This window comes from Marmota monax, unplaced genomic scaffold (genome assembly GCF_021218885.2).
Source record: "Marmota monax isolate L192 unplaced genomic scaffold, Marmota_monax_Labrador192_F-V1.1 WCK01_AAM20220418_F8-fsc00069, whole genome shotgun sequence".
Classification (NCBI taxonomy): domain Eukaryota; kingdom Metazoa; phylum Chordata; class Mammalia; order Rodentia; family Sciuridae; genus Marmota; species Marmota monax.
The window spans coordinates 4,510,385-4,538,297 of record NW_026695243.1 but is presented as its reverse complement, the minus strand read 5'-3'; the positions used below and the strand labels follow the sequence as shown (position 1 = coordinate 4,538,297).

At 39.7% G+C, this 27,913-nt stretch overlaps 1 protein-coding gene across 2 annotated transcripts in view; it reads left to right on the top strand.

Moving 5' to 3' along the window:
- The window catches only part of Tdrd7 (tudor domain containing 7), a 73,405-nt gene that overhangs the window by 24,340 nt on the left and 21,152 nt on the right, over positions 1-27,913 (top strand). For both annotated transcript variants that reach the window (XM_058578043.1, XM_046457239.2), the window contains exons 4-11: positions 246-456; positions 2,276-2,349; positions 4,579-4,796; positions 14,611-15,197; positions 18,600-18,786; positions 23,798-23,909; positions 25,873-26,075; positions 27,252-27,386. In XM_058578043.1, the coding sequence (XP_058434026.1) occupies positions 246-456; positions 2,276-2,349; positions 4,579-4,796; positions 14,611-15,197; positions 18,600-18,786; positions 23,798-23,909; positions 25,873-26,075; positions 27,252-27,386 (1,727 nt within the window). The remainder of the gene's footprint in view (positions 1-245; positions 457-2,275; positions 2,350-4,578; positions 4,797-14,610; positions 15,198-18,599; positions 18,787-23,797; positions 23,910-25,872; positions 26,076-27,251; positions 27,387-27,913) is intronic.

The following is a 27,913-nucleotide window of genomic DNA, read 5'->3' as shown; positions in this document are numbered from 1 at the left end:
TAGGAGAATGTGAGGTGGCTGCCACAGAAGTGCCAAGGTGGTGGCTCGAAGGTGAGTGAAGAGGCTGACCTGAGTACTTCTAATCCTCTGTTTCTACTCCGTAACCCTCCAGGGTCCCCTCCTCATGTTCTTACAGACTGTTCTGAGAATAGGGATCCACAGAAAACCTCTGGCCAGTGGAATGGCATGATGAAAGTAGGGTTTGAAAAACTGATGGATTCCATTATGTATAACTAACTTCACAGGAAAACCAAAAGCAACCCTCAGACAACCAGGATTTGCTTCGGATTTTTCTGTCAGCAAAAAACCTAATCCAACACTGTTAAGAGACAAAGGAAATGCCCTTGGAGTTAAATCTGATGTTGAAATGCCACCTTATCAGATGCACAGGACTCTTGGAAATGAAGTATTCAAAGACATTCCAGTGCAGAGGCATGTGACCATGTCCAGCAGCAGGTATTTGAACTTTATCTGACTGAAAGGAGAAGTTTGATGAACCTAGGATCAAAAAGTGTTAAAAATATGCTCAGATTAAGAAAGACTTTCTGTCTCATAAAAATAAATTCACATGTAGAGAAATGAATCCACTCTTCCTGGCTGCCTGCCGTTCTTTGAATGTATCTGTGTTCTGTGTTTTCTATGCACTGGGGGTAATCTCCTTGTAAAATTCATTTTAAAAGCTCTCACAAGTTGTTCTAAAATGCTGTTTTAGTATAACTTACCTTTTTCTGAAAACCTTTCATTATAAATAATTTTGTAGGTTTTAAGTAATTCTGAACAACTTTACATGCTCCAGTTTGCTCCAATAATCATCCCCATTATTAAGCAGTTTCCCCAGGTGTCAATGCAGGAGAGGGCTGGACCAGCATTAACAAGATAACCTAGAAGCCTTAGTTTGGGTTTTGTCACTCGCTAGCCTGATAAAATAAATTATTTCATCTTTTGGATTTGTGGTTTCTCATTTGTCCAATGAAAACATGAAATTAGATGATCTCAAAATTTCTTTATGGCTCTAAATTTTGTGGTTTGAGGCAGCTCAGAGGTCAGCAAACTGCAGTGCACAGGCCAGTTCAGGACACCTGCCTGTGTTTTTGTACATGCAGTTTTATAGAAGCGTGCCCATGTCTTCTTTACATATGGCATGTGGCTGCTTGTGCAGCACAGGGACATGGTCCAGTGGTTGTGCAGAGCCTGGATAGCCTGAAAAGCCTAAAATAGCTACTGTAGTATCCTTCACAGAAAAAGATTCTGCCCCTGATACAGATGAATCAACATCCCATCCTTCCATCCTTTTAATTTGAAAATTTGTGCCTTTTCACAATAAATATATTGTATTCTATCCCTTTAAATCAGTGTTGGAGAATTCCCATTTCAGGTAAAAGATAATTTCCCAGGAACCTTCCCCCTAGATGTTAGAATGTTTAGGAAGAATTTTTTTTTAAAAAAAGTTGTTGTAAAGAGTACTATATATTTTTGGAATCTTCTATTATTTACTTAAATGTATTAATACCCAAATATGTTCTCCAAAGAACTGAATTTTTAGAGTCCTCCATACTGTTCAAAATTGGGAAATATGGGTGTTGCTGAGCAAAATGCACTCATTGATTGAGTCATTCAATCATTCTTCCAATGTCCAGTGTGTTTTGTATGTACCATAAATAATTCACATTCTTAGTGTCTAGTGGGGGAAGGAGACATGAACAAAAATGGAATTTGTGTGGGGATTTCTTTGTCCTCATACTTGGAAAATGTATATTCAATTCATATAAAATTATTTTGATAAAGTGTATCAAGTAGGGATCTGTTTCTTTTTTTTTCAAATAGTTATTTGAACAATCCTTCCATTGTCTACTTTGAAATTCCACTTTTATCATGTTTTAAGAGAAAATATAAATTCAATGTTTGTAGTATTCTATTGTTTTATTTATCTGTCCAGTTATTTTAAATGTTTTAACTTTATAATGTATTTTGAAGTAGAAGTCCTTCATTTTCTGGTTATATTCTAGAATATTCTTTGTATAGTTTTCTTCTGTTTTACCAGTCCTTTAAAGTTGATATTCTGGAACTCTTAACTACCATGTTCTCAAAGGAGGTTGTCAAAGGCCTAGTTTAAATTTAGCTTTTAACTTGGTTTTCTTGAATTAAATGTAAAATATGAAAGATGAAGCTAGATTTCACTTTTCTTTTTTTCCCCATTTTGGAGTGTGTTAATGACTTGTTTTGCTATTTGTGGAGATTTTAAATGTTTAAAACTTGATATTCTTTCACACCTTAGGTTTAGCCCAAAGGCATCCTTTCCACCACCTTTTCAGATGCATCTCTCAAGAACCTGTACTAAGGAAGTGAGTGGTATGTTTTCCAAACATCTTTGTGGTATATATTGGCTTCTGGAGCCTCTGGGCCCCAAGAAGAGTATCTGATGGTGGCTTTTGACACTTGTTCTCACCTTCCCCTACTTGGAATATTCCTCTTCCCCTTTTTTCTGAATCTTTTAAATCATGAATTCAGGTGATCTTAAGATAAAATAATACTTCCAAGGATGTTAACACTTGACTTCAGGCCTTCTTCATACCAGACCTTGTTTGTTTATGTCCATGTGTCGTCTCCAGAGGTACTTGTGCCCCTCCTCACCCTCTCCCTCATTTTAGGGGTCAGGCCCCAAGACTTTGCTGTCTGAGACCTCACAGGAAATCCCCTGATCCAGATTTAAAGTACACAAATGTGGGATTTAAACTCATAAAAGAATTTCAGGTTTTTCTGCTGCTTAAAAGTTGGCACTGTAAACTGTGTGTGATGACCACTAAGCATCTAAATGTGAGTATAATTAATTCTTTAGCATATAAAATCCAGAAGTGCTGTTAAGAAAACAATAGGACACATAATAAAGTCATCCAAGTCACAAATTCATCCATTTGTCTTCTTGTCTTCTTCAACAATAAGGATTATAGTATTTTTGGAATCTGTGCTTATATATTCTAAGAAGCATCAAAGTGATTTTTATATGATTTTCTGCTTTCAGTCTGATTGGTACTGAGTTGAAATTCTTTTTCTTCCCATAAGAACACATCTCCAATGTTTTATGGAAATTGAACAATTTGATTTTTGTTTATTTGAATTATTTTTACAAATGTATTTTTCTAAACCATGGCCGCTCAGTAAAGTCAGAGTCTCTTTTAGAGTCTTAAATTAGTATAAGCTTATTCTGTGGAAATAAGAGGACTTGTTTCAGGAGGATTGCAGGTCACCCATCAGATTGAAATGGATACAAGTAAATACAACCTCCTCTCCTACCCACCGGCAGCCTAGGGTTACTTCTTCATTTGTTTACCAACAGGTACAAGTGATTCCAGTAGCCCCACAGAGCAGGTGTATTTTCAGGGTCAGCTGTCATTAAGGAGAGTCTGGCCAGTTTATTAGAAGCTGGTTGTTTTCTTCTTCCCAGTCCTTTATTGTTTGAAAAGAATCTAATTAATTAGCTACATTCCTAATAAGAAATATATAAGGACATCCTGAAACTTTGTTTTCCATGCCATTTCAGTCTGGGTCTTAACGGCCTCTGATGGGAAGAGCAGAGTCGATTTCTAAGCATCTTCAAGGATCAGCTCCCCCTTTGGCTTCCTGGCATCTTCAGAGGCTAGTGTCCCAATACCAGTCTTTGTGTATCTATTAGCCAATTTAAAACAAAGTAAAAATTACTGGATCCTAGCAGAAATACTGTTTGATTAAAATATGAATCTATTTTGCACATAGATGGTAATTTTTAATAATCAGTGTCCCAGTGGAATTTTGAATAGGTTTAGAACAAATTTTATAGTTCTTAAAATATCAGAGCTGTCAACTATAGTGAACTCTCAGATTTCTTTGCCTTAAGATGTCAAGTCAGGCATTCTGAGATTTAAATAAACGTGAGTAAGAAAGCTAGCCACAACTTTATAAATACAAACTTATGAAAGATGAATACTAAGGAAATAAAAACAATTCGGATATTTCTTATCTATGAGTTCAAATCTGTATTCATTTTTATAAATTGCAGCTAGTTTGATTGTTGTAGCTGGATCTGTTTTTGAACCTTGGTGTTTTGTGAACTTGTTTTCATTAGTAAAGGAGAAGATTATAATCTTAAAATCAGGGCAACTTTTTATCTTCTGTAAATCCTTCTTTGAGCTTACTATTAAGGCATAATTCTTAGGCTTTGTGAAATATAGTTTTAAATTCAGCATCGCATATATACCTATGTTCTAAAATTTTATCCTACATAGTTGCAGGAAGGAAGACAGTTGGTTAAATAATAAATTGTATTATTATTTTGTCCTTATGTTTAAAGTGAACTATAAAGCATCCTTGCAAAACAGAGGGTCTGACATCCCCCATTGGGTATCTCTTGACCCTGCCTGTTATTTCAGGGATGGTAGAATGAGGTTGTCATGGTGCTACTGTGCTTAATCCTTACCCCATCTAAGATTCTTGACTCCCACAAGCCCACTGGAAAGCAAAGCCTGGAGGCATAAATGCTAGGTAATGGGGATAATCTAAACTGTTAAGCATTTTGGTTAATTCTATCATTTTTTTAATTTAAAGATAATTTTAATCAGACTGTTGAAAAACCAAATGTCACGCCTCCTGCCTCTTACACTTATAAAATGGATGAGGTTCAAAACCGCATAAAGGAAATACTAAACAAGCATAACAATGGCATTTGGATATCTAAGCTTCCACATTTTTACAAAGAGTTATATAAAGAAGACCTTAATCAAGGAATTTTACAACTGTTTGAACACTGGCCTCATATTTGCACGGTACGTTTTTCCTTATTCCTCCCTTCTGATGTCCTCCCTCCCAGCTTCCCAACATGAATTCTGGTCATCCCACCTTGTATCCAGGGAGCATGATGCGCTGCACATATGTTACCTTGTTAATCTTGATCTCCGAGATTAGCAGACGTCCATTCTTATTTATGTGAGAAGTGTGTCAAGGTTGAGGTCACTGTGTGTTATATTTGCTGCTGTTACATATTTGGTTTTAAGTTATTTTCAAAGTGCATTTAATGTTTGATAATATGTACCATATACCATTTTGTATTATTGAAATGCTACCATTGAACACCAAAAGCTTTGCCAATTTAATAACTTATTGGTAATAATTTTTATTAGCCTCAACTTTTATGTTCTTGTTTTTGAGCATTTTTAAAGACTTTAAGCTGAACAAATTTTGGTTATTTTGGTTAATTATGTATATAATACCTTATTTTTATTTGGAAATTATATAATATTTAAATTTTTTACGAATTTTTACAAATTCAGAGTAAAAATTTTAAATGGAAAATGACTTATGAGTTTCCATACCTATTCATACTTGGGAGTTTATGATAAGATAATGGATCAGAATAGTTTATTAGAAAGTTCAACAAGAGATAAAGACAATACGTTTCTTAAATACAAGTAATTAACTTTTAGACATGTATGTGCACCCCCACACCCACTTCTTGGGGTTTCTAGTTATTTTATTCTCTATAACAATTACTAGTATTTGTGTAGCTTAATTTGTGACTTCTGGGGGATATTTTCATCCTTGCTACTCCGCCTGCCCACAGAGTCTCAGAACATCTCTGACTGGCACTGGAGTTGAGGGGAGTACCTACCTCAAGGGCGAGACCTAAAATGTACAGTTTCCTCCTGCATTTCAATCTAAAACAACGAATTTTATTGTTGTTGTTGCTTTTTTCATCACTTGAATTAATCTTTCTTGCATGATTATTTTCTACCAAGTCAGGGTGAACCATGAAACAGAAGTACAGTATATCTTTCCTCTCTGTATGCTATGTCTAGCTAAACTTTGGTAGGTTTTATATGGAACCACTAGTATTTGTGAGGTGACAGTGATTTGTTTTGTGAGGCACTGTGTCTAGGATACTCCAAACTGCCAGTTACAGTGATGTCTACTGAGATTTTTCAGAACTTTTTTTTTTTTTAATGAATATTTTTTGGCAGCCTACTGTTAAGTAGTTTTGAGCGGTTTTACCATGGTTCTTTTGAAAGAGCTTTAAACAGTTGCATCATGGTTATTTACCCCTTCTCCTAACTTGCTTTCTCCTTTCTGAAAAGCAGAAACATTGAGAGCATGGCTAGGGCCAATGTTATTCTGTAAGCAAAGCCAGACAGTCTCAAAAGCAGTGCAGAAAACAGGGTAAGAAGAAACTTGGTAATGGGTGGCTGTCTGTATGGCTTGTCATAAACTGAAGAAGAAACCCAATTACAGTGTATTTCTTTAAAAAAAAAAAAGAAAGAAAAGTATTGCTTTTAATCATATAAAACATTCTTTGTAAAAAGAAAAGAAGATTGAAAATTAAAATTATAAAGAAATTTTAAAATCTCCCATAGTTTAACCACCCAAAAATGACCACATGCAGGTATTTCCCTTTGAATGTCGGAGTTGGCAGCATCACTTCAGGGGCCAAATAGCAGCTCTGAATTTTTTCTTTCATGCATAAGCAGCGTTCTAAGGATACTGGATGACATCTGCTGCAGGCAGAAATATGCTTTTAATCTGTTGTTCTTAACCTTTTAGATCTCTCAGAAAAATATGTACTGAGCATTTTTAAAGCTAAAGAGAATATAGAGTCATTAACGATGTTGAACCAGTTTTATGGTGTCCTAGGCAACTTGGGAGGGAAGAGGGCATTGCGCAAAAGCTGTCTTGGAAGCACAGAGCTCCCAAGGCCATAAGGCTACAGACCAAGAAAGCTGAAATCCAAGTATTCCCATTGGGTCCTGGGGGAAGAACAGCCACACCTCCTGGCTGTTTCAGAGCTGTGGTCTTGTTAATTAAGTTCTTAACTGTTGTGTTAGGCTGGTGTTTATAAATGCCACCACTGACCTGAATGCTAGGGAGAAAACAGAAAGCAAGACAGACATGGTCCTTGCCCTTAGGAAACTTTCTGTCTGGTGGGGAACAGAAGCACTTAGCAAATAATGATAAGCATATAGTTGTTGTTAGGGAGAAGAGCAGAGTGTGGAGGGAATGTGTAAACAGGACTTACTTAGTCTGCTGGGGGTGGGCGGGCCTGGTAAACTAAAGCCTGACAATTGGAGTAAACTAGGGAAGAAGATCCCAGACAAAAGAAATAGCTTGTGCCAGAGCCCTGGAGTTTTCAAGAAGCTGAAGGAAGTTCAAGAAGAGAGTGTCCCAGCTGCTCGGGAAGCTGAGGCAGGAGGATCGAAAGTTCAAAGCCAGCATCGGCAACTTAGCGAGGCCCTAAGCAACTCAGTGAGACCCTGTCTCTAAATAAAATATAAAAAAGGCTGGGGGTATGGCTCAGGAGTTAAGCCCCCTTGGGTTCAATCCCCAGTACCCCCCCCCCAAAAAAAAAAAAAAAAACAAGCAGGCAGAGGCCAACTTGTTTCATTAGAGTCATCATTTAGTAGAAATGAGCAATTCCTGCCCTGAAGTCACCCAGGATCCTGGCCTCTGACTGACTTTGGTTTCTAATAAAATTCTTAAAGAAACTATGACTGTTGACTACTAGAGATTTGTTCAAAATTCTCTGAAACCTGGGTGGAGAGAGAAACTTCTCCTTTTCTATAGCCACCTGTCTTATGGAGAGCTGAGGGGCCCAGCTAAGAAGAGCTCCTGCCATAGCTCTAAGACCTGCTGAGAGGCAGCTGCCAGACTGCCCCAGAGGGTTCTAGGTTGGGCCCATGGCCTTAATCATACAACATGATATTTTTTGAATAGCAGCATAAAATTATAGAACATAAAATGTTGTGAAGGGGGCAGATGCCTAATTAATTATTAGTAGCTACTATGAAAAAGTTTTAATATGAATTTTACTATTTACTTTTGTTATGTATCATTTTTTATCCATTTGATGTCACTAGTTATAAGTTGTTTAGTACTCCTCAGATTCTTAAAAATTCCAATTCCATCCATATAGCAACGTATTAAACATCAAAGGAAGCAACAGCAGGCCTGTCACTCACATAGGGATATTTTTATATTTTGTATATTTAGGAATCTGTCTAAAGTTTAACTGTGATAATCAGTTGTATAAGATAATAAAGCACCTTTCAGCCCATGCAGAATGAATTGCCTTTAAAAACAAAACAAAACAAAACAACTGAATCTTTCTAGATGGATAGGAAACAACTCAGATTCCTGAGAAAGTGAAACATAAGTCAAGCAGTGGTGGACTCCTCACAGTCCCCAACAGTGCCAGCAGAAGCAGTGGTGGAAGATAAACTGAGGACTTGGAAGTATAGCCACATATTTTTAAGATGCAATCTGATTTCTTTTCCAAATTTTTACCAATAAAAAGAAATAGTTAATGAACGTGTTATTGGGTTGATGTTTGAATTGTGTTTCAGTGAACATCTGAATAGGAGAAAGGTGAAATAGCACTGAGTACAAAGAATGTGGACTTTTAGATTTGCCCCTTACCATTTCTTAGCTGTATCACTTTCAGCATACCAACCATCTTCTCACAGCCCCAGTCTACTCTAAAATGTGAGTAGTTCTACCCATGTCATAGGGTGGTTGTGAGAATTAAAAAGATATAGAAAGCAGCATCATAAACAGAAGGCATTTAATAAAGGTAGCTGCTTTTGAGAGGCAGCCCAGCTTACAGCAGACCAAAACCAAAATGAATAGGGACGTGCCCAGCAAGTCTTACAGAGGATGTCATCTCAGTGAAAACAGAGAAGCTAAAGAAAAAAGATGAAGTTTAAATTGAAAATAAATATGGAGCTGTGGATGAAATGAACTCGAGGAACTGATACTTCAAGACAAGTGTTTCTGTCATTGTAGGGAACAGATTCCTCTCCTGTCCCCACCCTCACCAGAAGTAACAAGACCAGGGTAGGCCTCCAGTGCACAGTGAACCAGCAGGGATCAGCCCAGAAAGCTCTGTACTTGCTTAACCAGAGGATTCCATCATCTTCCTGAAGGAACATACAAGCAAGTGGCCTTACCTTGGGCCACGTGAAGGAAAATGGTTTGAAGTTCATTCTAATATAAATGGTCGCAGTGTATGTCTGAAGAGGAGTGCATCAGTGAAAATTCTTTCTTAGGTGAAAGCATGGGAATGAGAGAGCATTGTCCTCAAAATATATAGAGTCTGTAAAATTACTCATTCAAGATGGTGGCGAAAATTTCCCTGGGTAGATGGTTTGTAAACAATCAGGGTTACAACGGGAACATTCACCCTTGATTAAATCTGTGGAATGTACCACAAACTCTTACACAGTCTTAAACAGAATTAACTGAAAAATTAAGCCAAGGCTATCTTGGGTTTATCAACCCCAGCCTCAGTGCTGCAGAGGTGGATGTGAATGTAGGTGGCATGAAACATCAAGTTGAATGATGTAGCTGCTATTTTCCTATGACACAGGATCCCACTATCCCCCGCCACTGCCTTTACATGCTTTGAATATATACTTATCAGTTTGCCTTCCTTGTGACCTAGTGATGCCATTGGAGACCTCATCTCTTTCTTAATCCTCAACTTTCCCAGTACTTCTCAGATTGAGCACAAAAGCTACCTGTTACGGAGTCCATCAAACAATCACCCTTTCTGTAAATTGGCTAATCATAAGGTACAAGGCTCTGGTCGATGACTCTTCCAGGTTTTTATTGTTGCTGGTACCAGGGGGTCTTTTATTCATTACTGACATCAAATTGGCTTGATTTTGAGTGGGTTGTTTGTTTGTTATTTGATTTTTGAGTTCATAACCATTGCCAGTACCTAGAGTGCTCAAAAGCAGGTCTTCAGGTAAATGTGATTTTATTGTACTCAGTTTTCTGAGTGGTGACCATATAAATGAAATTTAGAATACAATTTAAAGCTTCAACAAAAAATGTCTACTCCATGGAAACCAAACTGTGCTTCTTGATTTAGTTGGTTGATAAAAATTCTGTTATAGAATCCCAAAGAAAATTCTAATTCCATGGAGACGGTAAGCTCACCTTGGAAGCCCATGCTGCAGAATTAGCAGGTGAGCCTTCTGAGACTCAAAGGAGTTTGGCTTCAAGAGCTTTAAGTTTGCAGCACAGTAAACTATCAAGAGAGAAGCGAAGACCTTTTAGAGTTAAGGAGAAGAAAGCTTCTAGGCATGTAGGATGAAGACTTTTATTTGTTTGATCAAATAGATTCCTGAAGAATTAATGTTTTAAGTCCTTAGGCCTCACATCTATGAAATCTAAAGCATCTACTTGAAACGTAACAGAAGTCCAGACAGGTATGAGATTCCTGAGGAGGCAGAGATTAAGCTGAATATAATGAATTTGTGGGGACAGCAAGCTTAAGGCATATTTGATATTGAACCTTCTGATGATTACCATAGGAGGTGGCTTGTTTCCATGGCATATGCAGTTCATCTTTTATGTTACCTCTCTCTCCTGCTGGGAGGTGGGCATGGGAATCCATATGTAGTATATACATTGGATGTGAAATTACAGGTCATGATTGTTTGGGTGACATCCAAAGCCAGAGAAAAGATGTAGAGCCACAAAACAGAGTAAAACATGAAGGAGAAGGGTGTGATTATGATCCTCAGTCTCACCTGAGTCAGTGAAGGAGGAAATGAAGGGGACTTGAGGAACTAGAAGCTGTGAAAGCCTCCTTTTCAGGGCTGGGACCTGTGGCACACTCCTGTAATCCCAGCAACTTGGTAGGCTGAGACAGGAGGATTGCAAGTTTGAGGCCATCCTCAGCCACTTAGCAAGACTTTCAACAACTTAGTGATACCTTTTCTTAAAATAAAAAATAAAAAAAGGCTGGGGATGTAGAGTGCCCTGGGTTAGATCCCAAGTACCAAAAAAAAAAAAAGCCCCTCCTCTTCAGAGACCCATCTAAAATGGTTAGGAGCTGATTATCATACCAAGGAAATACTAAAAGCCATGTTGACTTATGTGACCATTTGTGAAAACCAGGAGGCAGCCATTCTGTCTAGGGGGAGACAGGAGATGAACACGTGACACTTGTCAGATGCTTCAGAGCTCAGCAGCATCACCTTGCCATACATAGAACAAGCTCCTCTGCTCAAAGACTCTTGGAGGCTGGAGTCAAGAGAGCAGTAGGGTCTCTTTCCTAAGCCCATTACTAAACAATTAAAAAGAGATGACACATTCTAAGTGCGAGAGATGGCAGTCACAATAGGGTGCCTGGGAAAGCAAGTTTCCATTTGTATGAAAACTTTTAAACAAAAGAGTTTAAGGTTGGGGCTATGGCTCAGAGGTAGAGTGCTCACCTACCATGCATGAGGCACTGGGTTCCATCCCCAGCACCACATACAAATATGTGTCCACCTATAACTAAAAAATAAATATTAAAAAAAGAGTTTAAGCTGGAAAAAGTCACATTTGTTTTAGGTCATATTTTTATATATAATATGTGTATTAGATTATATAAATCTATATATTTTTAACTCTAAATAATGTTTCATTAGTTTTTTTCCCTTTGAATTGAGAAACCCTTAAGTCATTCTCCAAAGTTTGGTTAACCAAGTGTGTGGACCAGGCTTATTTTCCATAACACTAAATCCATCCACGAATATTTGTCTAAAGTGTTGAAGGGTATCAGAATCAATTTAGTATCAGGTTTCATTCCTAATGTCAAATATGTATTTACTGCTCATTTTAGTAAAAATTGTCTGAGTTTAAAGAGGCCAAAGCACTGGAGAACAAGTGGAATTTATGCATATAACCAACCCCTTTCCAGATAAAGAAACCATTAAAAATTGGAAAGTGCCTACAATTCAAGGAGCTAGTCATTAGTGGGAATTATTATCTGTCTTAAAAAATAATAATAAAACTGCTGAAGAAAAAAATCTACCTTCTAGTTTAGATGATTATTTGGCTATTATTTGGGCTTTGGATGAATTTGGGATTACTGGTCAAAAATTTGCTTTGTAGGCTGATTGGTAAAGTTTGACTTAAGTACTGCAGACATAACCTGGAAGCTTATCAGCACTTCCAGTGGACTTTATCCCGAAATAAAGGCCAGAGTAAACAGAATTCTGCTCCTACCCTGCACCAACACATATTAAGTGATCGTAGTGTTCTGTTGAAGACAGTGACTTCAGGCTGGGCATACAGCTTGTAATCCCTGCCACTCTGGTGGCTGAAAGCCAGGAAGATCAGATTTGAGGCCAGCCTGGGCAACTTAGGGAGACTCTCTCTCAAAAATAAAAAGGGCTGAGGATGTATCTGAGGGGTAGCGCAGCCTTGGGTTTAATCCCCAATAATAATAATAATAATCCTATTTGGAAGATCTTGTTGTACTGGTTATATTCAGAGATCATATTGAGAGGTTTGCTAAAGTTAGGCATTTTGTTAAGTCATTGGTCCTGATGACATATGAGGCACAGATGGGAATTGAGGCTTAGAGACTGGAAGGGGGCAGACTTAATAAACACTGAGGCATCCCATAATCTTAGTTGACTCCTTGGAAAGAAAAAGAATCATTAAGCAGAAGAATCTTCTTATCCTCTTATGGGTTAGAAGAAGCCATATGGACAGTTGGGGGATGAGGCTTATGAAAGTCATTTAAGATGAATAAGATGGTCTGTCCCCCAAACTGGAATTAGCCTCTACTATCCACTCCAGAGAAAACCCTGAGAGGAGGTTGGGAGATGAGAACTGAAGTAAGAATTTTAAGATGGGCCCTGCAGACTCATCTGGCTTTGAATACAGAGTGCTGCCATGTCTGGATCTCAAACTACACTCCTTGGGATTCTCTGCAAGTAAATCACTCACACAGGATTCTGTTTTCTTTATCATGTGGCAGAAGTTTGTTTTTCAAACCTCCTTTGGCTACCCAGTCTAAATTCTTGTACCTTATCAAGCGTCTTAAAGCATAGAGCATATTGGCATTTTTAGACTCCATATTTCAAGAAATGGACTAACCATGGAAAGAAGGATGAGCACACACCAAATATCTGTGCTCCTGTGGCTAAACTTTAAGGACATAAATTAGTGACAGTTAAATGACATGCCATCCAAAGCTTGTGCCAGCAGGAGTCCACAAATGGTGGCAGGAAGTTCTTGCAGCTGGTAGAGGGCCATAGAGTCCTTCTGCTGTCATTTTTGCTTTACGTTTTTCATGCAAGAACTTTTTTACTCATTCCTCAAAACTTAAGAAACACATTGGCAGAAGAATGAGGAGGGGAAACCTAATGTTTTACACTTGTATTAATATAATTTTCTTATGTATCATCTAGAATATGTATAGTCAGACTGAATAAAGGGAATCTTTTAATATCAAGTTGTGCCTTTTGACCTATTAAAGCACTTTTATGGTGACAAGGTGGATCTTTCTTTGCACAGGCACATCTATGTTCTTTGTAAGCTGTAAGGAGAAGTGAATGGTGTCAGCATTTACTAAAAGTTTACTAAAAGTTGCCCACTCAGCATCCTTAAATACTCTTTTTTTGGGAGGGTGTGATTGCCCCTAAGTTTGTGTTATTACCCTGGTGGATCTTCCTCAGGGCTTAAACTGCAGCTAAGGAATAGCCGAATAGGACCTGATAAAATATGAACATTTCAGAAGGCAATGAATATTAACTTCAGTCTAATGGCCTCCCTCATACAGGGTTTAAGAAACTGTTTTTATAGAGGGCCAGATAGTAACTGTATTAGGTTTTTCAGGCTCTAGAATGTCTTAGAGCTGTGCAGCTATCACACATCATACAGGCTGTCACAACTGTTGTGCAGCTGTAGTGCAAAATACAGGTAATAGACCAATGGGCATGAGAGTGCTTCAGCAAGATTTCATGTACACTGAAATTCCTAGCATTTTCACATCATGAAATAATTCTTCTTTTGATTTTTTTCAGCCTTTTAAAAATACAAAAATCATTGCTAGCCAAGCTGTAGTTTGTAGTTTGCCAGCCCCTGGACTAGCAGTAGAAAGGTCTAGAACTAAAACAATGAAGTCATACATCAGTTTCCTTATCTTTCTTACATAAAAAAGATGTATCAAGCTCTGCCCTCACACATGGTATGCACATAAAATTAGAAATTGGATGGCATACAAATCACTTGTTCATTGTAGTGACAGCACTTTCAGCTAACTTTGTGTTACGCTATGGTGATTGTAAAAAAAATGTACCTTGTCTTTGGGGCATCTTTTTCTAAATAATGAGAAGTTGAGGGTTGTGACATTATAGAAAGAAGACAGAGAGCATTCCTATTTTGTCTTAATATTTCCTGATGTTCTTCCCAGTGGACAGTGATGATACCTGTTCATAGCTTCGTTTCACCTTGGATTCAGTCCATTTTGTAAGCTGTTGCTTTGAATTTGGCAAAAGAGCCAAATGAGCAGAACACTTACAACAGGGCAGAAGCACTCACGGTTTCCTAGGCAATCGAAGACTGGATGTCTCATAAGGGAAATTAGTACTATTTTATTTTCATTGTTATTTATGAAACAGGGCTCATGTTATTTTCAGGAGAAGGCAATGCATTAAAAATCATAGTAACTGAGAAGAATAAAATGCATGCTTTTATGTGTGATCCGATTGAAAACAGCATTGCTAACAAATATAAAATGCACTAATGTGTTTTCAAATAGTTATAGTCATTGAAATGTCAGTCCTTTTCTTTCTTTAAAATTTTCAGGTGGAAAAACCTTGCAGTGGTGGTCAAGATTTACTTCTTTATCCAGCTAAGAGAAAGCAGCTTTTGAGAAGTGAACAGGACACTGAAAAAGTGCTTCCATCCCCACTACCTGCTCCCAAACACACACCACCATTGAAAGGAAGTGGAGCAGTCATGCCAATGGACATCAAAGAGAAAGTGGCAGAGCTGCTGGTGAAGTACACCAGTGGCCTTTGGGCTAGTGCACTCCCCAAAGCATTTGAGGACGTGTACAAAGTAAAATTCCCTGAGGATGCCTTAAAAAATCTTGCCTTGCTTTCTGATGTGTGTACCATAGACTACATTTCTGGAAATCCCCAGAAGGCCATTCTCTATGCTAAACTTCCATCACCCACCGACCAGATCCTAAAGGATGAAGGGCAAGCACAAGGCGATTATGATATCAAGACTATGATTGAACAAGAATATTTGCAGTTAGAAAAAAACATTGCTGAAAGTTCCGAAACCTTCATGGAGGACATAACAGTCCCTCCTTTGGTGATTCCGACCGAGGCATCCCCGTCTGTGTTGGTGGTTGAACTGAGCAACACAAATGAAGTGGTCATCAGGCAAGTTGCATTTTCTGATTCTTTAGGATGCTTGTGTACTGTTGACTGTGCTTGTGGATGCCAGGGATCAAAGGAAAGATAACGTACTCTTAGTTTTCTAGAGTTATAGTGAAGTATAATAACATATTTTTTAAATTTCAAAACATACAACTATTCTTATGAGAAATGATGAGCAACCGTTTAAAAAATCAGGATAATAAAAATGAGCTTGAAAAAAATTCAATGTCAAAAGCATTCTAGTCCAAAGGAAAAGCAACCCCCCACCCCCGACTAGGTAGTATCATTTCATCAGGGTCTATAGTATGTAGCATTTCCTAAAAGTCAGAATAGCTAAGCAGCACCATTAGCCCTTGGACCCAGAGGTGCTCTGGCAACATGAGCCTTTCAGTATCATTGCCAGGGAGGAGGAGTCATCACCTAAGTGGCTGATGATAACTGGAATGACAAAAAACAGCTCAGCTCCAGGCACTCACCTTGGACTTTGGAAAAACTGTACAATACATGGAAAGTCTAGAGCAATTACAATTTGCAGTTTCCTGCTCAGGAAAAAGAATGGGAGCCTCTGTGGTGAAGCTCTGGTGCACCAGCCCAGGGTACAGCTGTGGCTGGCAGGTGAGGAAAAGGCTGAAGCAGAACAGAATCCAGGTTCCTTCAGCCCAAATGGCCCTGTGGTATGAGCTGCCAGATATTCAGGGCCAAGCGGGAAAGGCCCAAAGAAAGACCACCAAAACCAAACTCCTTCAATAAAAGGAGCTAAAAATTATAAAAACTCTTGCTTTCTATGAATAATCTGAGTCTTGATAATGGTGTGACCCAGTTTCTTGGGATGCTCAAACTAGAAGCAACTGAGGGCTTGTTTTATACAGGGGTAGTGATCATATAAAGTGTTTATTCTGGGAGTGGTATGGCCTAATGATAAACATAGCTCAAGGAAGGCTAGGGAGTACCATTATGGTCCACTAATAGATTGAGGTAAAGATGTCAAGGGGCAGATTGCTAACTTTTACTATTTGATGTTGTAAAGAAAACTTAAACCTACTTACAGCAGGGTTCTGTGGTATCTATTACCAGTAATCATTGGTGCCATTGTCAGAGATCATCCAGTGCTGGGCTGGTCATTTGTGATTTCTGACGTTATTAAGGAAAGGTTGGCAGGAATCTGGATCAGTTCTAGGACATTAATTGAGGGTTCCAAACTATTCCAGGAGTATTAGTTCCAGGGTCTTCAGATTACTTAAACTTCTTTGTCCAATATAAATTCAAACCCTGGAGTCTGTGATCAGCAGGACAGCTGGCAACCAGCAAGCATGATAGGTCATATTTACTGTTAGGTTGACCCTAAGTCATTGGTCCCCCTCCTTAAGAGTTGGCAGACCCTGGCCAGACTGTACTCTGTTATATCCCATCTTCTTCACCTAGGCAGTCAGTAAGTAGGCCCTGAAAAATGGGCTTCTGGCTCATAAAGGTCCTCAAGGGGTGCTTTAGCAGAATCCCGAGGTTAAATATGGGAATCTTTGTCTCCAGTCTCAGAAATTAACTTTGTAAAACTTGTAAAAATTTGTAAAATTTGTCTGTATGCCTCCTTGCTCAGGTAACTGGGGACAGTATATGACCCCATTCTTGTCATTGTTCACTCTCATCCTCTACCCTCACCCCAGCCATGTAGCTATCCTACTCTCCTGGCTGCCACAGAGAGCACCTGCATTTCTCTCTGCCTCCCTCTTCCCCACAGGAGCCTGTACCAGGCAGACTGCCCCCTCAGGGCTGCAGCCCAGGCTCTGCCATTTGAGCTCCCAGGGCTGGAGCAGTGCTACCAAGGCCCTTGAGACTCCAGGAAATGGGTACTTAGGCAGAACTGCAGACCTCCCAGAGCTCAGGGTGCAGCTGCATTCCAGGCAGCACCTTAACATCGGCAAAGCTCAATAAATAAAAACTGGGAACAGTACAAAGAACTATGATGTGGTGTGCCCCAGCCTCCTTTTGTGGTTAAAAGACTCCATCTCCTGGCTGGGATAGCTCCTGTTTCATTATCCACATTGATTTTCTATGTTTTATATCCTGGAACGAGGCCTTTAATGAAGGCAAGAAACAACAGCCTGCTTGTGGCAGAAAAGAAGCTAGTATGTTTTGAGACATAAACTGGGACAGAGTGACTGCAGTTGTCAATGCTGGAAAGCTGTAGAAAGGGCTAGAGCATGTCTGAAAATAATACTAGAAATAATTCTCAGAAAGTAGACCTTTTAGAATATACACTCACCTCTTTTGAGAGTGTCAAAACTCAATATTTTGTTGTGATTTGTTCACTAAGTTGGGGGCAGTGTGTGTCACATTGTTGTGTTCAGTATGTTCAAGGCTGTATGTTGGAGCCCAGGGACTAGCATGTGCTAGTTCCTATCCTGGGCTTTTTTTTTTTTTTTTTATTGGTTGTTCAAAACATTATAAAGCTCTTGACATATCATATTTCATACATTAGATTCAAGTTGGTTATGAACTCCCAATTTTACCCACCACATTTTTACATAATGCCCTATTAGTAACTGTTGTATTCTGCTACCTTTCCTATCCTCTACCATCCCCCCTCCCTCCCCTCCCATCTTCTCTCTCTACCCCATCCACTGTAATTCATATCTCTCCTTGTTTATTTTCCCATTCCCCTCACAACCTCTTATATGTAATTTTGTATAACAATGAGGGTCTCCCTCCATTACCATGCACTTTCCCTTTTCTCTCCCTTTCCATCCCACCTCATGTATCTGTTTAATGTTAATCTTTTCTTCCTGCTCTTCCTCCCTGCTCTGTTCTTAGTTGCTCTCATTATATCAAAGAAGACATTGGCACTAGAGCAGATTATGCTTAGTGAAGCTAGCCAATCCCTGGGCTTTTTTTTCTTAGTAAAGTTTCATTGCTTTGCAGAGCGTGAGGTTCAGAGCCAGCCTTAGAGGGGGCAGAACTTTCTGGTAGGTTCTCTTCTCAATATTGGACACAGATCCCCAGAACTCTTAGTGGACCTCTGAGGGTGATCCCCACTTCCTTGGATTCCCTTAGTGTCTGTTTTCCACATCTCTTCCTCTCTTCCCTCCCTCAGGTCTTTCCTCAGCCTTGTCCTCCCTGGGGCCTCTTCTGGGCTGTTATATCCTCTGATTCTCTGGATGGTTGTGGAACATCTGCCCCATCACATGGTGGATTGGACCTCAGTCTTGTTTTGTGTGATCTCCATAATACTCTAATCTTGCTTTACCAGGGGATAAATGTTTCCTGCCTTCCCTCCACCATTGGTATAAACAAGTCTGAGACTGGAACCAATGATGGCAGTAGAAGAAGCAGAGTGACACTAAATGAATTCCTGTAGTTTTCCTCCCACTGAGTTGCTTCATTCATGTTCTCTTCCTTTTACTAATACAGGTATGTGGGCAAAGACTACTCTGCTGCTCAGGAGTTAATGGAAGATGAGATGAAGGAGTATTACAGTAAGCACCCTAATGTCACACCAGTCCAGGCCGTGCACGTTGGGCAGCTGCTGGCAGTCAATGCCGAGGAAGATGCTTGGTTACGTGCACAGATCATCTCAGTAGAGGAGAGCAAGCTAAAGGCAAGCACCATCTGCTGTGTCATGGCATCACAGGGGCACACACCTTATTCTGTTTCAGATATAAATGTTGCTTCTCATTTTATGTCCTTTCCAATATAATCCTATATAGTTTTCACTGGAAGTTGAAAAAGTAATGTCAGTTAAAGATTATCCCTGTCAGCTTTCAAGTCAGTGGTAGGCATGTTATGTCTCAGGAGTTTGCTAACAAAACAAATAAATAAAGCACATGCAAAGGATACCCAGAACCTACCGTCTGATCAGGAAAAGGTGTGTATGCTCTCTCCCCATACTGACCCCCTCTGGGCAGCTCTTCAAGGAATGATCAGAGAGCTGCCACTCTTCCTCTCCCTCTTAGCGAGAACTCTTGCAATTCTCAGGAGCTGCTCCTAGGGTCACCCTCTCAGTCCTCTTGGAAAGGTCAGAGGGCTCCTTCACTGCCCTCTGCCATCAGCAGGCTCCTTGACTTCCAGCTTGGCCACATCTGGAGTCACCTCTGCCCCTTGCCTCTTCTCACTCTCAATGTAGGGTCAGAGAAACAGGACTCTCTCGCCCACAGTCCCAGTTTCCCTGAGGGCTGTGGTGCCTCGGCCTCATAGCCCCCCATACAGTGTGCAGAGGAGCTACGTGGGATCTCTGCTGTATCGTGATCACTGTCTGCTGTTTTTACTGTGTCATGTCTTCCTTTCTTGGTAGAAACTTTATTTGGAAATTATCCTTTGAATAGGGCCTGCCTCCTGGATCTATCAGGCAGAGAGGCCTCTAAGTTCTGGAGAATCTGGAGGAGGAGAAGAGATCCTTTTCTTTCTTGATTGCTAAGATGTCTCCTTTTCGTTAAGCGAAAATGCACTTTAAGACTTCTGTGTGTCGCCTTGCTGCCTGAGAGCAGGTGCCCCTCGCCTCCCAGTCTTACAGTTCCTTCTGCTTGAGTGGAAGACTCTCAGGCCGCCAGGGGAATGTGTCTAGAGATCTTAGGGTTCTCTCTGGATTTGCAAAAAGGAAAGCCCACTTCTGTTTCAGCAACCCCTGTTCCACAGTTTAAAACCAAATTCCATTTGCCATTTCACCCTCTGGCCATAATCCATGTGTACCATTGAGTGCTAACAGCCCACCCCAGAACCAGGCTCTGGTCCACCAGTTACTCCCTGCTGCAACTCCTGCCCACACACAGCGGGAGGGCAGGGAGGGAAGCTTGCGGCTTCATACCCAGTTTGTTCCGTAAGTAAGAGAGGCCCTGGCCCTGTCCAGAAGTAAGGTCACCCAGCCAGTAGCCACATTTCCCATTCATAGAGAAATTTAGAAAATTCCTTAACTGAATCTTTAGAGACACAACTTTTTAAGAAGTTTGACTTTAAAAATCTGAAACTATAACACTGATTGGCAATTGAAGACTTATCATATGACCCCTGAGCATTTGATAGAAGAGAGATGAAAACATGGGCCCACAAAAGGCTTGTTGTACATGTTTGCCACAGCTTTATTATTAACAATCTGGAACAACACCAACAGGTGAATACATAAACAAGTTATAAAGTTATAGTTAATTTATACAATGGAATACTATTCAACAATCAAAGGAATGAAGTATTAATATAAATACTGACATGGATAAATCTCGCATAAGTCCATGTAAGTGACATCTAAGAACAGGTCAGCTTCATCTGCAGTGATAAAATCTGAACAGTGGTTGCTTGGGACCGAAGTGGAAAGGAACTGGTTGCCAAGGGGAAGAGGGAGCCTGTGGGGGCAGTGAGAAGGTCTGTATCTTGATTATGGTAGTGATTCTATGGACTGTTCATTGGTCAAATTAGACTACATACTTCCAATATTTTTTATTCAGTGTAATTATACTTGGATAAGTTTAAAAAAAAAATCTGGAAAAAGCTAAGGACCAAGTTGGTCACTGGACTAGAGAAAGCAAAGAGTTTTTTTTATGTTTGTAGTGTGGGCTCTTGCCTGCCTGTATTTGTGTGCCCATGTCTGGGTCCCTCTATTCCTCTGGGTCTCTAGTTGATAAGGAGTAACCATCCCCAAATTTTGCTAGATAAGCTTATACCTCTGGCCATTTATCTCCTCCTATCCTTAGGGAGTTCAGTGGAAGCTAGTCCATGTTAAGGGATAGGGATTTCTTATGAAGAGAAGAACTTTGCATAAGTCCTGGTGTCACATTAACAGTGCAACAGTATTTACAATAAATAATGCAGATATTCCACTAGGACATGCCCACTCTACAATCTATATTGCTACTGAGAGCGGATTGTTAGAAACAGGAAAAAATAACTCAGTGTCTTGGACAGTAGCATGCTCTAAGACAGCAATGGTTGTAGCAAAGCTGACTCATCTCATTCCCTACCTCCTGGTGGCGCTGACTGATTTCTCCCATTATTTGGAGAAGCCCCAACTATTTCACATGAACTTTGTTTCTCTGGAGCTGCACTTGGCTTGGCAGCTCTTGGCTTGCTGTCTGACTGCAAGGTCCTTGGCAAATAGGAGGAACAGGACTCTCAAGTGGGGCTTTAAGACCTGTGGCCACTTGATGGTGCCAGAGAACCACAAACAGAGCCAGATACCTGGACTTTGTGAACTTGCTGGTGTTCCTCTCAGGGCATTAGAAACTGCAGAGCACAGGATACAGGGCAGAGTGTGGTGACAGTCACGCAGGGCCATCTAGGGACAAGTGCTTTAAAAACTGTGGCTGCCATACAAATACATGTTATCATGATTCAAATACAAGAAAGAGGGTTGGAACTGTAGCTCAGTGGCAGAGCACTTGCCTAGCATGTGTGAATCCTTAGGACCACATAAAAATAAACAAAGACATGGCACTACAATTTTTTTTAAATATAAGAATGAAAAAAAAGAAGCAAGCCACAGACATTACAGAAACACTCTGAAGAGTTTGGAGAAGTCTTTTGCTGTGCTGAGAATACATCCTGAATTTCCCAGAAGTCATGATCTCAAAAGTATGTCCTATAGTCAGACCACACTATCTCCATTTCAGGTCTGGGAAGAACAGAATCCAAGTTGTGTGTGGCTATAGCTATTAAAGGAAGTGAAAGCTGCCTGGTTCCTGAGGTCTATGAGAAGCGAGAACAGGTGCTAATTTAGAAGGGGAGAGATGAACTTGTACACTTAAATGGCTAACCACCTGCTATAGTGACCCTGCCAGCAATCTGGGCCGCCAGCACTCTGTGCCCCCGGCAGCCTTGAATCAAGTGTGGACTGTAAGAAGCATTGCCACAGGGGACAGACCAGCCACAGCCCCACTTACCACATGGTCCAGGAAAGAGTTAGCAGTTTCTCCACCTCCTCTCTTTTTCCTTAGACTCCTTGCTGGAGAGAAGTTTTGATTTGTGCCATGATCTAGGTGCCAAGAAGCTAGCCTGTTCACTTTGTTTTCCTGCCAAGCCTCTGTCCCAGTTTTTGTTCTTTTGTTTTGCTTTAAAAAAAAAAAAATCTACACATCTACTTTAAATGGAGAAGCATGCTAGGTTTTCAACACTTTCAGATTTTAAGTGATCATTCTAAACCACAATTTAATATATCTAGATTTTTTAAAGGCTTTGTGTTTATATGGTCCTTGTCAACAGAAAGTTCTATATATACACTAAAAATAGCATTTAGGCTTTTACTGATCTTTGCTGATGGTGAGGAGGAGCCCTGAAAACACAGAACTGTGGCACATATGTACAACAAGCCTTGCTGAGCTGGATGAAGGTTGAACCCAGCTTCACATCCCTGAACCAAACAAGAATATATGTTTTTCCAGTGTAGAATTTTATGTTGTCTGGTCATGATATCATTGCTGTCACTGACAGAAACATCTCAGGCCCTGGAAGCACAGTGGCTGAGGCACTGGGTTCCATCCGCAGCACCACATAGAAATAAATTAATAAAGGTATTATGTCCGTTTACATAAAATCCCCCCCCAAGCCCAGGGTGAGTTTGGCTGCAGCTCTTTTGCAGGTTCTTGCATAGTCAATAAATCACTGTTCTTTTCTTTCCTCCTTACGGAAGCATAAAGGTATATGTGTGAGTGACAGAGTAGGGTACACTTAAGGTCTGGAGAGCACATTGGTAAATAATGAGAGCAAAGCTGTCAAAAACACTGCTTTGGGGATCTAGACTCTGATGTGCTGCCCTCTCTGGGAACAACTGCTGCTACCCAAGGAACAGGAGGAAGACTAAGATTAAGCTGGCATTGGAACATGAACGAAGGTGGGGGAAGGGAGGGCAGTAGAGTTGGCAGAACCAGATAAGTATGCTGCCGAGATACCAGTGACAACAAGGCCTGGAGTTGTCCATGTTCTTCCCATTGAGGAAGGGGCTAAGTAACAGACTGGGGCTGGAACCAAGAGCCCTGTATGTTAGTTAGCTTTCTGTTGCTATGGCAAAATACCTGAGATAATCAACTTAGAGGAAGGATCTATTTGGCTCATGGCTTCAAAAATTTCAGTCCATAGTCACTTGGCCCCATAATTGTTGTCCTGTGGTAAGGCATAGATCATTGCAGGATGTGAGTGGGCAAAGCTGTTCAACTTATGGCAGCAGGGAGGTAGAGAGAAAAAGAGAAGGGGCCAGGGACAAAATATACCCTTCAAGGGTACCTGCAATGACCTGCTTCCTCCAAGTAGGCTCCAACTCCTGAAGTTTTCACCACCTCCCAATAGCTCATTAAGCTTTGAATCTATAAGTGGATTAATCCATTTATCAAGTCATAGTCCTCATGATCTAGTCATCTCCCAAAGGCCCTGCCTCTGAACACTACTGTGGTGGAGACCAAGCCATCAACACATGTGCTTGGTGGGGGGTGGGTGCCATTCAAGATTAAAATTAGCAACCCAATGTCCTGGGCCCACTCGAGGCTTCTCTTCAGGGAGCACCTTCTGCAAACCACTTCCTGCTGGTTGTGGCATAAAATGGAGCCAGTTAAATAATATATCAAAGTTTTGTTTTTAAGTGAGGATAAAGAACTTGGAACCTAAACGTCATGATGGTGGTTGTTTATCATTAGGTATGCTACGTCGACTATGGCTTTAGTGAAAATGTTGAAAAGAGCAAAGCATACAAATTGAACCCGAAGTTCTGTTCACTCGCATTCCAAGCTACAAAATGTAAACTGGCAGGTAAGGTGCTTTCCATTTTGGTAGCTTATCACCACTACTTTTTTTGTTGTTGTTAAATGCTGAAATCATCTCTGTATCTCAAAGTGTTATAAAGTGTTATTTCTTGAAAGGTTTAAATGCACTCATGTTAATGTGTTATGTGTTTAAGATGTGATCCTTATGAAAATATTATAATATTTTTATTTTATGATACATATAAAATCCACTGCATTGTATTTTTATTATATAACGTATTATACTATGTTTATTATTAGAATATTTGCTGGCCATCTGAAAGGGTTTTTTTGTCCTAATCACCTTAGTAAGAACCAGGAGAGGCCCTATACCATGGGGTTTGATCACTTTCAATCCCATTGCACCATGTGTCTTGAGGTGACCCTCAGCCCCTTTCCCAGGGAGATGGACTGTGGAGATGAGACCACAAGTATGTGCCCCCCAAGTCCAGGCTGAGTTTGGCTACAGCTCTTTTGCAGGTTCTTGCACAGTCAATAAATCACTGTTCTTTTCTTTCCTCCTACGGAAGCATAGAGGCATATGTGTGAGTGACGGAGTAGGGTACACTTAAGGTCTGGAGAGCACATTGGTAAGGTTAATGGAAATGTATATTGTGCCAGGAAGGCTTGCACTCCATTGGAAGAGTGATCATAAGTCTCTAAAGAAGTGCCCCTCCCGGCAAGGGTGGGTCCTTATATCACAGGAGCCAGGTCTGACTCTGTGAGACCAACCACAGTATCTTCAGGACCTGTTGGAAACCATATTAAGAGTGTAGGACAAGATGTAGGAGGCTGAAGTGAAAGGTTTGAGTAAAGCTACAGTGTGTCTAGAGAATAGGAGAGTGAAGCACAGGAGGAGCCTGTGAATTTTAGCTAATGGATTTAAAGGGGAAAATACAGAAATAGATATTATATTATAATTAGGGAAGTGATGAGCTGATTAGTTTAATAGATGAAATTAGAGTTGTCATATTTACACTATATTGAATTGCAGTTTTCAGAGAACTGGAAGAGCAATTGGACTACAACAAAATTCACCTAATACCTAAGTTATGTTAAACACTTAATCGTTCTTTGATAAATCCGAAGGGACTCTGTATCCTCAGGATTATAATAGTGTGCAGGAATGAAAGAAGGAATGAGGAGAGAGAAGAATTATTGTCTCAATTTCCAATAAATATGTCTTCATTTTATAAGAAAAAAGCAATTGTATTTATTTAACTAGAAATTGGAAGAAATCAAGGGTAGACTTTTAGGAAGGACATTATACAGGTACGTGGAGATACATCGATAGCTTCCAATGTGCTCTAGTATCTGTTTTTTGTTTTATTTTGGTGAGGGGGCCACCGGGGATTTAACTCAGGGGCACTCGACCACTGAGCCACACCCCCAGCCCTATTTTGTATTTTATTTAGAGATGGGGTCTCACTGAGTTGCTTAGTGCCTCGCTTTTGCTGAGGCTGGTTTTGAACTCAGCCTCCTCAGCTGCTGGGATTATAGGCGTGCACCACCACACCTGGCTGCGTCTCTTTGTTTTAAATGTGTGTTTGTATATAAAGTGAAGGCTGTTTCTCCTAAAGGAGAAATTCTGATTGGTCATCAGTTTTTCATCTTGTTTTAAGATTGTCAGCCTTAGAGTATTAAAGGGTATTCACATTGTACTTTTAAAAACCTATAGATGAGTAAGGTAAATAAGATGGTGAGGGCTGGGGTTGTGGCTCAGTGGTAGAGCACTTGCCTGGCATGTGTAAGGCACTGGGTTCCATCCTCAGCACCACATAGAAATAAATTAATAAAGGTATTATGTCCATTTACAACTAAAAAATTTAAAAAAATAAGATTGTGAAACAAAGAATCCATATAAAATTTAACAATTCTGTGGTGGATTCATAATTCCAGTAGGTGATCCAAGCAGGCACAATCAGTTCTCCATCTTAGATGATTCTGTTATAGCATTTGCTATTTTTCAGGACTGGAGGTTCTAAACGACGATTCTGATCTAGTGAAGGTGGTTGAATCTTTAACTTGTGGGAAGATCTTCGCAGTGGAGATACTTGATAAGGCAGATATTCCCCTCGTTGTTCTGTATGATACCTCAGGAGATGATGATATCAACATCAATGCCACCTGCCTGAAGGCCATATGTGACAAGTCCCTAGAGGTTCACCTGCAGGTACTACCCTAACCACCCTCGTCCTCTGAAACACATGCACCAGAGAGAAAATCATCAGAAAAAAATGTTACAGATTTTAGGCTAATGATTAATACAGATATAACATAAATATTGAGAAAAAAGAAGGAGGGACTGGAAGAGAAAAAACTGTCAATAGTAATTATTACTTAGGAATGTGATTTTTTATTTTCCAGTTTCTACAGTGAATATGTATTAATTTTGTATGAAATTACTCTGCACAAATAATGAAGGGAAGTAATACAAAAAGGAAAAATTCAGTCCATGAAGATATTTATTATTATTTGCTTTAACATTTTTAAATGCATAGAACATCAGTGCCCCAAAAGAAAGAAACTTTTAAATAAATCACAAAACATTTACCCTGAAGAAAAGTACAAGGTCTTTAAAATAATCATTGTAAAGGCATCATAAAAACACTGGGGGAATGGTTTGAATAAGCAGAACTGAGAATTGTCGTCTTATTACAACTTGATGACAAACGGCTAAAATTAAATCTTTACCTCAATTATAGTTTTTCTTTTTCTTTTTTTTTTTAAGAGAGAGTGAAAGAGGGAGAGAGAGAGACAGAGAATTTTAATATTTATTTTTTAGTTATTGGCGGACACAACATCTTTGTTTTGTATGTGGTGCTGAGGATCGAACCCGGGCCGCACACATGCCAGGCGAGCGCGCTACCGCTTGAGCCACATCCCCAGCCCTCAATTTTAGTTTTTCATATTGTTCAAATTCACATGACCTATGATCATTAGTTAGAAAGCAGGTTGGTCATGGGATTGGTTTTATGAGAGTTTTTTATTTTCATTTCTGTGAATGTTGCAAAAACATGGTTTATGGGATAATTCTTATTCTAAATAAGTGGGGAAAATAAACCAAAATTAACTACCTTTTTAGCTTTTCAGACAATGGAATGTGGTAATCTATGCAAAATGTCTTGTTTGTGCCTGACACAAGTATATTAGGTATTCCTTTTGGAAAGAAAAGGATCCAGTGTAATTAAATGTAGTTTTTTACATTTAATAATTTTATTTGATACTGTCATCTAAGTTAGATGATTTTAAAATACAAACTTTTAAATGGGATATTTAGGTAAATATCCCTTATGAGAAAAGAACATTCTGTTCTGAAGCATTCTTGGTGTGCCTCTATCTGTTCCAGGTTGATGCCATGTACACAAATGTCAAAGTGACTAACATTTGCTCTGATGGAACACTGTCCTGCCAGGTGCCTTGTAAGGGTCTGAATAAGCTCAATGACCTTCTGCATAAGATAGAGGACTACTTCCACTGCAAGGTAATGGATAACATTCCCCCCATACACACACACACACACACATACATACTATTAGTCCTAAAATCACACACGTAAGTAGTTCACTAAACTGCAGAAATGGGAATAATTTTAATAGTTTGAGGTAGAATTTCTAGAAAGATAAGTAGGAGCCCCAGACTTCAGAGCTTTAAGAGAAAAACCCCACCATATTCTGCATTTTAAAATGGAGATGATGACAGTGTGTTCCTATGGGATTGTCCTGTGGATAGCTGCTTTACTGGTTAGTACAGTGCCTGGCATATAGTAAGACTTCGTTATTTATAACACGTAGTTTGATGACCTATCAGTGCAGCTGCCCATGACTCTGTTAGAGCCAGCTGGCCCTACCGCTGCAGGCAAAGGAGAAACCCTGGGATTTAGGACCATAAAACTCTGCCCTCATATTCCTTCTCAGGCACCACTAACTAGGCTCTCTATGGTAAATGTGGTTCTGCAATTTAAATTGTACTAATAAGTTCCTTACCGTTTTATTCGTGTGTGTGTATGTG